Here is an 11,498-nt window from a genome sequence, read left to right on the forward strand (position 1 = left end):
TTTATACTGCCATCTTGTGGTAAAATTTAAGTAATGCCCTTAACCATATCAAATAAGATGGTACAAATTTTCTCTGAAGGGACCTGTGTAAAAAATTAGAAAGATGCTACTTTCGCGTGCGCAAAATGTCACAGTGCAGTTTATTTAGTTCTTCCTCTTCATCAGGAAGCGTGGCCAATTTGAGTGGGTATTCTTCTACAGATGGATTTCAGAGAAATTGTGTGTGCTTCACTAGTTGTCACACCGCTCTCTTTATAGGTTAGTCTGACAAGCAGTAGTTTGCATGCACATTTTAATATTCAGATGTTCATTGGAAATATTTTTTTTGCATTGACCATCATGTAATGAAAATTACATGCTGATGATTTGCATAAATAAATGATAAAACGCATGAGAAAACAGTCATCAGTTTGTCAGTGCAAAGGAGCAACCAACAGACAAACATTTTTTCATCACCTTTAAGAGGTAAGGCCAGTTTAGAATATTTTTAAATTAACCATTTAGTGTTTTTACACCGTTTGAAAATAATTGTTAATATAGATGTATAAAATTGTGCAAAGAACCCAAAATATATTTCTAAGGAATCTATCCCAGGGATTTTTGCAGTATTACAGGATAAGAAAATCACTTCTGACCCACAGACATGCCAGCAATAGCACAGAGCCTGTGCTTACATTTCTGTCATTTATATGCAGACCTGCATTCCCCTTTGACATTACCTGTAGTGTAATTGTTTGCTGTTTGTGCAGATCCAAAACAGAGTCTTAATGGAGTGGACTGTACTGCTCATCCTGCTGTTCACAGGTCAGTGGTATTTGGGGGGATGTCCTTATGGTATTATTATTATTATTTGTTATAGGTGACGTTTTGTCAGGGGAAGGGGGTGCAGAATTTCAAGCCACTGCACGCAGGATTTCATTTCAAACTCTGAAATACCTATTACTGTACCAGCACTGGGGGCAGCGTGTGGCTCTGTGGGCTAAGCCTGTGTGCCTGTAATCAGAAGGTTTGAGCCCAGCCTCAGCACGTTTGTGGGTCCTTGAGCAAGGCCCTTAACCCCCAGCTTCCTGGGCGCCCCGACAGGTGGCTGCCCTTCAGACAGCTTACTCTACCAAGAGCAAGTTGACAGTTTCCCCAGAAGAATGAATTAAGTATTAATTGTTACCTATCATGTTTGAAAATATATATTCTTATTGCTAGTGTAAAGCAAGTATGGAATTGATACTGAGTTTCTTTTTGGGCCTAAAATCGCAAAATCACATCTAAATCATAAACAACATAGTTCCTTATTTACATTCCAAAATTATACAAATGCAGTGAAATGTGTTTAAAAACAAACAAATGCTCAATTCTTGTCTAAAATAACTTTAAACAAACTTTAAAATAACCTTTTCATAAAATACAATACATGATTATAATAACCTCTTCACTCATACTGAAAATCCACAGCAATGAAAACTTCATACAGTAGTACTGATATGATGACGGGTTCCACGGAAAATGGACAGAGCACAGGTAACAGATGATACTACTTTTAAAGAATACATAAAAGTATTTTCACATAAGTCCCCAGTTTCATTTCAAAATTACAAAAAGCCTTGAAAAGTGTCTTAAAAAATCAAGCGCTTTATAACGTTATGCTGCCTGGATGAAAGTGTCACGTATTGTGAACTATCCTTAAAAAATACGTTTCTACACAGTCAGGTGTGCAGTAGGGTCATGGACACCCTGGCAGATACAGGGTGTCCAGAACCTTACAGGGGGAACTGAACTCGTACTGAAAGAGTATGATTCTTTGTATTGGGTAGGTTGGGAGGAACTCAAGGTGACATTTTGTCAGGGGGCCACAATGTCCGTCTACCCCCTTGCACATAAAATTTCATTAATAATGCTGAAATATCTGTCTGTTTACCATTACATTCCACATTCAAATTCATTACCCAGAAAATAAATTCTAATTGATTTTTTAAGCTAGTATTGAATTGATGTGGAGCTACTCACCATTCGGCTCGCAACTCACATTTATTACGGTATACAATACTTGATTATAATAACCTCTTCTCTCATACTGAAAATCCACAGCAGTGAAAACTACAACCTCTCTCACCACCACAAAGAATTCTACAACACAGACCGCAAATGGAACTCCATACAGTAGCATTAGTACTACATTAAAAATCTCATCTACCCAAGTAAATGCGGCTAAGAACTCAAATACTCAATTCATCAGTTCCACAAGTACTGAAAACACCTTTCCTGGAGACTCACCGACTAAGAAAACAGTGACTGCAGATGTGACTTCAGTCGACTTTGCTGGTAGTTTGACTTCACAGTCTTTGGCCAACAGCCACACGATTACAGGAAAAACAACAACGCAAGAGAAAGCTGTTGGATCCTCAACAGCCAGTGTAATATCTCATTCAGAACTAACGTCAACTAGAAATTTCAGTTCTACAGGGATTACAGAAACACAGCCTTCAATTTCGACTACTGATATAATGACGGTTTCCACGGAAAATGGACAGAGCACAGGTAACAGATGATACTACTTTTAAAGAATACATAAAAGTCCCCAGTTTCATTTCAAAATTAGAAAAAGCCTTGAAAAGTGTCTTAAAAAATTCTTATTTAGTATGTACTTCAACCATGAAATGAGTTGTCTTATTGTCATACAGTAATAAAATTCCAATGTGTCACCCATGCAGGTTCTCAGAAGGTGCTGCCTGACAAACACCTGACTGTAATGACTGGAGAATCTGTCATTTTCTCATTCAAATACAAATCGATATACAAAGACAAAGTGAAATTCTGCTGCAAGATGATGTGGATAGTCTGCAAATACGTAGTCCGTTCTGACATGAAAAATCCTGGATGGAAAATCTTGATCACTGACAACCAATCGCTGCAGGTTTTTACAGTGACCATGAAGATGCTGTGGATGAAAGACTCAGGCACTTACTGGTGTGGGGTGAGGAGGGTTCCACAGGGGGCATACTGGTACATACAGGTCATTCAGGGTAAGCAGGGACCAAACGCATTTTCACCTTGTATTAGGGATATAATAACAATATTATGACTGGTGAGTGACTGGTGTGTGAGTGTGCCCTGCGATGGGCTGACCCCCATCCTGGGTTGTTCCCTGCCTCATGCCCATTGCTTCCGGGATAGGCTCCGGACCCCCCGCGACCCAGTAGGATAAGCGGTTTGGAAAATGGATGAATGGATAATTTGGCACACCAATTAAAATTGTAATTGCCAGTTACGAAATATCTGCTACCTTTCACGTTTGAATGTACTATTAAGAAGATGTGTAGTTATTTTTCTGGTAAAGCTAGTATGGAATTGATGTGGATTTTTATGTAGGATCACTTTATACGGTGATAATAACCTGTCACGTTTATTATCCACAGCAGTGAAAACTACAACCTCTCCCACTACTGTGAAGAATGCTAATAATCATGAAACGACTATGAATGGAAATTCACATTCAAATTCCCCTGATACTGCATTAATAATCTCAACCACTGAAGTTGAAGCAGCTGAGAACGAAACCATTGAACTGATGAATTACACAAGTATTGAATTCACCTTTCTAGGAAACTCAACAATTAACAATACAGTGACTCTATCAACCGACCTCAATTCCAGTGTTATATCACAGTCTGGACCAACATCTACTAAAAGTAAAAGCTCTACATGGATTACAGAAGCACAGGCAGCAATTTCGACTACTGATATGATGACGGGTTCCACGGAAAATGGACAGAGCACAGGTAACAGATGATACTACTTTTATAGAATACATAAAAGTATTTTCAAATAAGTCCCCAGTTTCATTTCAAAATTACAAAAAGCCTTGAAAAGTGTCTTAAAAAATCAAGCGCTTTATAACGTTATGCTGCCTGGATGAAAGTGTCACGTATTGTGAACTATCCTTAAAAAATACGTTTCTACATAGTCAGGTGTGCAGTAGGGCCATGGACACCCTGGCAGATACGGGGTGTCCAGAACCTTACAGGGGGAACTGAACTCGTACTGAAAGAGTATGATTCTTTGTATTGGGTAGGTCGGGAGGAACTCAAGGTGACATTTTGTCAGGGGCCCATAATGTCCGTCTACCCCCTTGCACATAAAATTTCATTAATAGTGCTGAAAAATCTGTCTGTTTACCATTACATTCCACATTCAAATTCATGACCCAGAAAATTAATTCTAATTGATTTTTTAAGCTAGTATTGAATTCATGTGGAGCTACTCACCATTCGGCTCGCAAATCACATTTATTACGGTATACAATACATGATTATAATAACCTCTTCTCTCATACTGAAAATCCACAGCAATGAAAACTACCACCTCTCTCACTACTACAAAGAATTCTACGACACAGCCTGCAAATGGAACTTCATCCAGTAGCATTAGTACTTCATTAAAAATCTCATCTACCCAAGTAAATGCGGCTGACAACTCAATTACTGAATTCATCAGTTCCACAAGTACTGAAAACACCTTTCCAGAAAACACACCGACTGAGAAAACAGAGACTGCAGGTGTGACTCCAGTCAACTTTACTGGTAGTTTGACTTCACAGTCTATGGCCAGCACCCTCACGATTACAGGAAAACCAACAACGCAAGAGAAAGCTGTTGGATCCCCCACAATCAGTCTCAAATCCAGTGTAATATCTCATTCAGAACTAACGTCAACTAGAAATGTAAGTTCTACAAGGATTACAGAAGCACAGCCTTCAACTTTGACTACTGATATGATGACGGGTTCCACGGAAAATGGACAGAGCACAGGTAACAGATGATACTACTTTTATAGAATACATAAAGGTATTTTCAAATAAGTCCCCAGTTTCATTTCAAAATTACAAAAAGCCTTGAAAAGTGTCTTAAAAAATCAAGCGCTTTATAACGTTTTGCCTCCTGGATGAAAGTGTCACGTATTGTGAACTATCCTTAAAAAATATGTTTGTACACAGTCAGGTGTGCAGTAGGGTCATGGACACCCTGGCAGATACAGGGTGTCCAGAACCTTACAGGGGGAACTGAACTCGTACTGAAAGAGCATGATTCTTTGCATTGGGTAGGTTGGGAGGAACTCAAGGGGACATTTTGTCAGGGGGCCACAATGTCCGTCTACCCCCTTGCACATAAAATTTCATTAATAATGCTGAAATATCTGTCTGTTTACCATTACATTCCACATTCAAATTCATTACCCAGAAAATAAATTCTAATTGATTTTTTAAGCTAGTATTGAATTGATCTGGAGCTACTCACCATTCGGCTCGCAACTCACATTTATTACGGTATACAGTACATGATTATAATAACCTCTTCTCTCATACTGAAAATCCACAGCAGTGAAAACTACAACCTCTCTCACTACTACAAAGAATTCTACAACACAGCCCGCAAATGGAACTTCATCCAGTAGCATTAGTACTTCATTAAAAATCTCATCTACCCAAGTAAATGGGGCTGACAACTCAATTACTGAATTCATCAGTTCCACAAGTACTGAAAACACCTTTCCAGAAAACACACCAACTGAGAAAACAGAGACTGCAGGTGTGACTCCAGTCAACTTTACTGGTAGTTTGACTTGACAGTCTTTGGCCAACACCCTCACGATTACAGGAAAACCAACAACGCACGAGGAAGCTGTTGGATCCTCCACAATCAGTCTCAAATCCAGTGTAATATTTCATTCAGAACTAAACTCAACTAGAAATTCAAGCTCTACAGGGATTACAGAAGCACAGGCAGCAATTTCGACTACTGATATGATGACGGGTTCCACGGAAAATGGACAGAGCACATTAATCGAGCCCATTCACAAAACATAACAGATGATACTACATCAAAAGGATATACAATGTAATTCTGATTAACTCCTCATTTTTATTCCACAATTATAATTATGTATCTTTGTTACTATCTTTACTTTATATTGCGAACTGTCATACATAGTATTTGATTTGATGACATGATTGATATAGTACAGTTCATCAGTTTAAATGAATCATTATAATGCTGAAAGGTCTGTTTCAGTGCCATAACCTTTCATGTTTCAGTGAGATTAACATAGAACCACTGTATTATGTTTGGATTGATAAATATGTGTGTGGTGGAATGTAAAATAAACTATATATATTTATATTTTATTTCATTTTTGATAGCTTACTGCTGAAACACTGAGGTAGTTCAGAACTACTGTGGTAGTTCTTCCTAAATCATGTCGACCAAAAACCCTTAAAAACCCTTAATGACTTTAGATCAGTTGCCCTGACATCAATTGTAATGAAAACCTTTGAAAGACTGATAAGGTCAGGAATCTTATGTAAGACGGAGCAGGCACTGGATTCCATGCAGTTTGCTTATAGCGGGGTGGGGGTGCCAAGGTCACTTTGCTTAAATGATCAAAAAAGTATGTTTTTATTATACCTTACTCAAAAGACATTGAGGAAATTTTTGTTTCTAGGAACTGGCATAATGCTGTGTATTTAAATGATGGGGCTTTTATTTATCTTACCTTTTACTTTGACGATTGTCTCTGAGAGAATGAAGCACTGAAGCTGTATTTACGTTCATAAAGTTTGGCATATATCCAAGACAGACTGCTTGCAGCTGCAGGTCTGATGTATCACGCTTCCTGTAGCACCATCTCCCTGCTAACTAACATATTAATTATATAATTATAATAGTAACACTTCAAGGGGCACAAATTATATAGTTTTATACTATTATTTACATATTAGTTAACCACAAACTAAATAATGGTTACATACTGATCTCATGCTAATACTTCATTAATAAATCATTTGTTACTATATCTGTTAATTCTGTAGACCTTTGTGATACATTAAAGGTAAACCTTTATATGTAAAAGTACATATAAGGTCAGGAATCTTATGTAAGACGGAGCAGGCACTGGATTCCATGCAGTTTGCCATAGAGGGGTGGGGGTGCCAAGGTCACTTTGCTTAAATTACTTTTGAAACACTTGGAAGGGAAAGGGTGTCATGCTAGACTTTTATTGGTTGATTTTTCATCTGCTTTTGACACAAATGAATCTCACCTGTTACCCAAGGCTTTTACAACAGTTTTTCCTAAGTAATAATCTTGTGGGCTGGATTTTTTTTAACAGACAGGACACAGAGAGTAAAAGTAAATGGAGAAATCTCTGACCAAGTCTGCTCCTCCAGCGGCTGCCCACAGGGATGTGTGCTGTCACCCCTTTTATTTATTCGCTACACAAATAAGTGCCAGATAAGGACGGAAAACGGGACTATTATTACATATGCAGATGATTCTGTTATAGTCAGCATGCTCCAAAATGGGTGGTCTGGTCATTGAGGATTTTGTTAATTGGTGTGAGGAGTCCTGCCTGCCTCGTCCTACATGTCTTACACTAAAAGACTCCGTATACTGTAGGTATAGGATAAAGTGGTATAGAAAATGAATGAATGAATAATGAATGAATTAATGAGGGACTGAACAGTTATGAAGGTGGTGCAATGGTTAGCACTGTCGCCTCACAGATCTGGGACCTGCGTTCGAGTCTCCATGTACAGTATGTTGAGTTTGCATGCTCTCCCCATGTTGTGATGGGGCTAACGTAGCTTCTTCCTACAGTCCAAAAGCATGCTGAGATTGATGGGGGTTGGAGTTGCTGAATTATCTGCAGGCATGTGTGTTGTTGCCTGTTTTCTGCCTATAGGCTCCGGTGACCCCGAATAGGAGAAATGGTTACGTAATATGGATTGTGGTATAATTGTTGGTGTTTTCATAATACTCATTTTGGTAACATATGAAACATTAACCGACAGCAGCTGTGGATCCTCTCAGTCTCTGGTCTTGGTGGCAGCCCCTGAAGTCCCAGATGTGTCTCTTGTCTGCTCGCCTCTTTGAGTAGAGGAATGTCCTGAGGTTCCCACACTGGCTGAATGCGCCTGTGTGCTGTCCCCAGCCCGACATAATACCCCCATGCTGCCCTCAATGGGCCATTGGTCAAGGCAGTTTGGCCTGTATTGTAGGAGAGACAGAGCTTGACCATCTGGACTGAAGGACCATCAGTTTTCTCACACTCTGTCCATTGTGATAAACAGGTGATTGTTATATAAGCCTACAATCCATTTGTACACTATAGACATGAACTATTTTAAATAATTCATCTTGTCTTCAGACATCTTGAGAGATCTTGAAATATCTTGAAACATCTTCTCTTGAGACATGGAGTCCCCAGAATACAACCACATGGCATATAATGTTAGATCTCCAAATAATTTAGAATCAGATCACAAATATTTAGACCTAGAATTAAAATACTGCTTCCAGTCTATTATTGTGGATTATTACATTTTTATTAAATTATTTTATAAATTTGTATTAAATGTACCACATTTTCAGTATGTACTCTAATATATTACTAGTCTCTTTAACAATATCTCTGAAAGATTTTTAAAATGTAAAGCAACTTTGGTTTGTTCTTCTAATTTCTTTTCTCTCTCTATTTGCAATATTTAATAGGCCAGCAGCCATCATGAAGGGAGATGGATGCATGAACGGACGGACGGACGGATGGATGGACGGATGGATGGACGGACGGATGGATGCTCAGCACTCTAATCTCACACCTCCAGGGTTATGCTGAAGATATATTCCCATATGTTGTTCATTGGGGGCATTTCTTTATTTTAATTAGCACTACCGTGCACAGGCAGTCACACTTAGAATGAGTGAGATTTGTGATAAATACTGATTTGCTGTCCATACCGGCAATTCGCACTAAATTTTTCAGGTTCTGTTCTATGCACACTTTGAAAAACAAGAAGCCAGGTTCACCACAAATTTGAGATGCAAATCTCATGAATTGGACAGTGTGACTTGGCACTTAACCATCTCTCCTATTTACCTATCCTTGCTGGCCCCTTTGAGTCTGGTCCCTCTCAAGGTTTCTTCCTTCTTGGGAGTTTTTCCTTGCCACTGTCGACTATGGCTTACTCACTGGGGGCTTTGGGTGGGGATGCGGTAAAGAGCTTTGAGACGATGTAATGTTGAGATAATGTGCTATACAAAAATAAATTTTGTTGTACTGACGATGTAATGTTGAGATAATGTGCTATACAAAAATACATTTTGTTGTACTGACGATGTAATGTTGAGATAATGTGCTATACAAAAATAAATTTAGTTGTACTGTAGCTGTTGTTGAGATGCCTCAGGGGTCAGATGACAGACAGCTGAAAATTCCATATAAGGTGTACATTGGCTAATGTGTCATTTTGTGCAATAATGCTCATCTGTCCTCACATACACGAAAGCAAGAAAAGATTAAATCCGTCATCAGAATCAGGCTCATCTTTTATTCATATTACCTCAGTCAAAAACATCATTCACAAACAGAATGAAAAAATGTCAATGATAATTCATTGCTTGAGCTGTGAATGTTCCAGAAATAATTTGTATGTTGATGCAACATACAGAATCATAAAAACATCCCTAAGATGTAAAAAAACCCTCAATAAAGGATAGATTACACACAAAGTACCCTAAGACTGATATGCATCATATTTCATTGAAAAAGCACCCCCCCCCCCATCATGTAGGACACGTACAGTATGCATGACTTTATAAAAGGCATTGAAATTTTCATATGTAAATTATCTGGTCCCGTTCGCAGAACTGAAATCTTATCTCTCATCTCATGCAAGAGCAGAACAGTTCACATTTCATAGAGAAAAAAAATCGCTCACTTTTAACAACGTAAAAAAAAATATCATTGTAAAATAGCAAAAATAAAACAACAGATACGTCAATTCAGATAAAAGCCTTTTGTCTTTGACATACAGTCTTTGCACAGGAAAGATACACAAATAGTCCACTTGATGTTATTTTAAATAATGAAATAATATTTCACATGGATGGTTCTCTCACTCAGGGCAGCGCTAGCAGGTCCTGAACTTTGAAGGAGTTTGTGTACCATGTGTATGTCAGCATCAGCTGACTACCAACATGTTACCAAGGTCTCCAAATGTTATTGTTGACTGACGTCTTCTCTTCAAACACAGTGCTGCCTGTAAAGTGCATCTGACTTAGGGCAGCTTGATTCTGCCCGTCGTAAGATGAAGCCTGCAGACTGGAGGTGGCTCAGCTGGTTCTTCTGCCCCTCAGTCTTTCGTTCATCCTGTGACAGAAAGTTCTCAACCTCCTGGACATCTCCTGGAGAAGCCCTCATCGACAGCCACCGTGAAGCTCAATCTTCTCACAGATCGCTGCTGAAGCTGCCATCTCGGGAAGTGAACCATCACCTCCAGAACGTCGGGCTTCTCCTGCCGGGAGTCGGGCTGCTGGCTGAAGCTGCTCGATGCTGCTGCTGATGGGATCCTCTGCACAGCTTCTCCACCATGTCTTTCCTCAGCTTCAATGAAAAGAGCAGAGATGTTAACACCCGTCCTCTGTAACAGGGTAAAGGTGGAGCTGTTTGAATATAAATCATATTTATAAGATCATGCACTCAGGTTACCTTGTTCGCCACCGTGCCATTGCTGCTTGGACTGCGGTGCAGAGACCCCTGAGAGGAGTGAATCCGACCTCTTCAGGCCTCCTATTTATACTCCCAAATCTCCATGCGAATGTGTGGGGCTCAGGCTTGCTGGAGTTTCCCACACTGAAAAGCCAATAGGTGAATTCAGCATCTGCCACACGCCCATTGAGGTCCTGCCTGCTGGTGGGCAATGGGGGCATCTCAGGGGAGCAGATGGAGGTGGGAGGGGCTCTCAGCGCTTTGTGTGGATGTGCGAAGGTGATCATTTTGTAAAGGGAGCTGATCTGTTGCATGATGAGTGATGCTGGGGGAGAACATTCTAGACATCACAATAGGCACATGTAGGGCTGACATGACAATCAACCATGGAACTCCAGACTATCCTCCAAAGTCTAAAAATGGATATAGATCAGCGAAATTAATAATACTTATCTCCATCCTTCCCACTTCCAGAATCACTTATCCAATCAATGGTTGCAAAAGCTTATAAATGCAATGATCTACCTAACCACTTATTTTCAATAGAACCGCTTTGTGTTCTCATAATCAAACCAAATCACGACCCAAGAGGCCAAGAAAGATGTTTATATATTCTGTGAAATGTTGCAATGATTGCATCTGACATCAAAAAAGTAATGATTTTTTTAAGGAGTGACATTAGACATTGCACACTTGTTGCAAAGCCTTTAAATCTTTAATTTAAAGCATAAAATAATGTATTTGAAATTTAGATTTTTCCACTGCAGCTATTGCATAAGACTAGAGTTCATATATTTTTTAACTTGAGTGATCTCATTGAAATAATGTCTACAGAGGCATTTTTTATTTTTAAAGAAAGCCATCACTTTTGGCCATTTAATGCTGGTGCAGGAATTCCAGATGTCCTTCCTGTGAGTAGAGATTAAGTCTGAGTTTCCCACGCCGGTTGTTCTTTGCCATTA

The 11,498-nt window shown here is 39.2% G+C and overlaps 1 protein-coding gene, 1 long non-coding RNA gene and 1 pseudogene across 3 annotated transcripts; 2 read left to right on the top strand and 1 right to left on the bottom strand.

Moving 5' to 3' along the window:
* The first annotated feature begins 295 nt into the window (after positions 1-295).
* On the top strand, positions 296-1,512 carry LOC125739716 (uncharacterized). Its single transcript, XR_007397247.1, has 3 exons — positions 296-465; positions 750-804; positions 1,450-1,512. It is a non-coding gene; the product is annotated as an uncharacterized LOC125739716 (long non-coding RNA).
* Positions 1,513-2,160: 648 nt separating this feature from the next.
* On the top strand, positions 2,161-3,760 carry LOC125739711 (CMRF35-like molecule 7). Of its 2 annotated transcripts, none has more exons than XR_007397242.1 (3): positions 2,161-2,532; positions 2,706-3,017; positions 3,411-3,760. XR_007397242.1 is itself a non-coding variant. In XM_049010120.1 (3 exons), exons 1-3 carry the CDS (start codon positions 2,499-2,501, stop codon positions 3,414-3,416), a joined length of 342 nt encoding a protein of 113 aa, XP_048866077.1. In that variant the 5' UTR covers positions 2,161-2,498; the 3' UTR covers positions 3,417-3,760. The 2 variants fall into 2 exon arrangements, 1 of the variants encoding a protein (XP_048866077.1); XM_049010120.1 differs by having other exon boundaries at positions 2,706-3,007.
* Positions 3,761-9,366: 5,606 nt separating this feature from the next.
* Positions 9,367-10,850, bottom strand: LOC125739866 (transcription factor HES-5-like; annotated as a pseudogene).
* Between the last annotated feature and the right edge of the window lie 648 nt (positions 10,851-11,498).

The sequence above is a fragment of the Brienomyrus brachyistius genome, chromosome 4, assembly GCF_023856365.1.
Source record: "Brienomyrus brachyistius isolate T26 chromosome 4, BBRACH_0.4, whole genome shotgun sequence".
NCBI lineage: Eukaryota > Metazoa > Chordata > Actinopteri > Osteoglossiformes > Mormyridae > Brienomyrus > Brienomyrus brachyistius.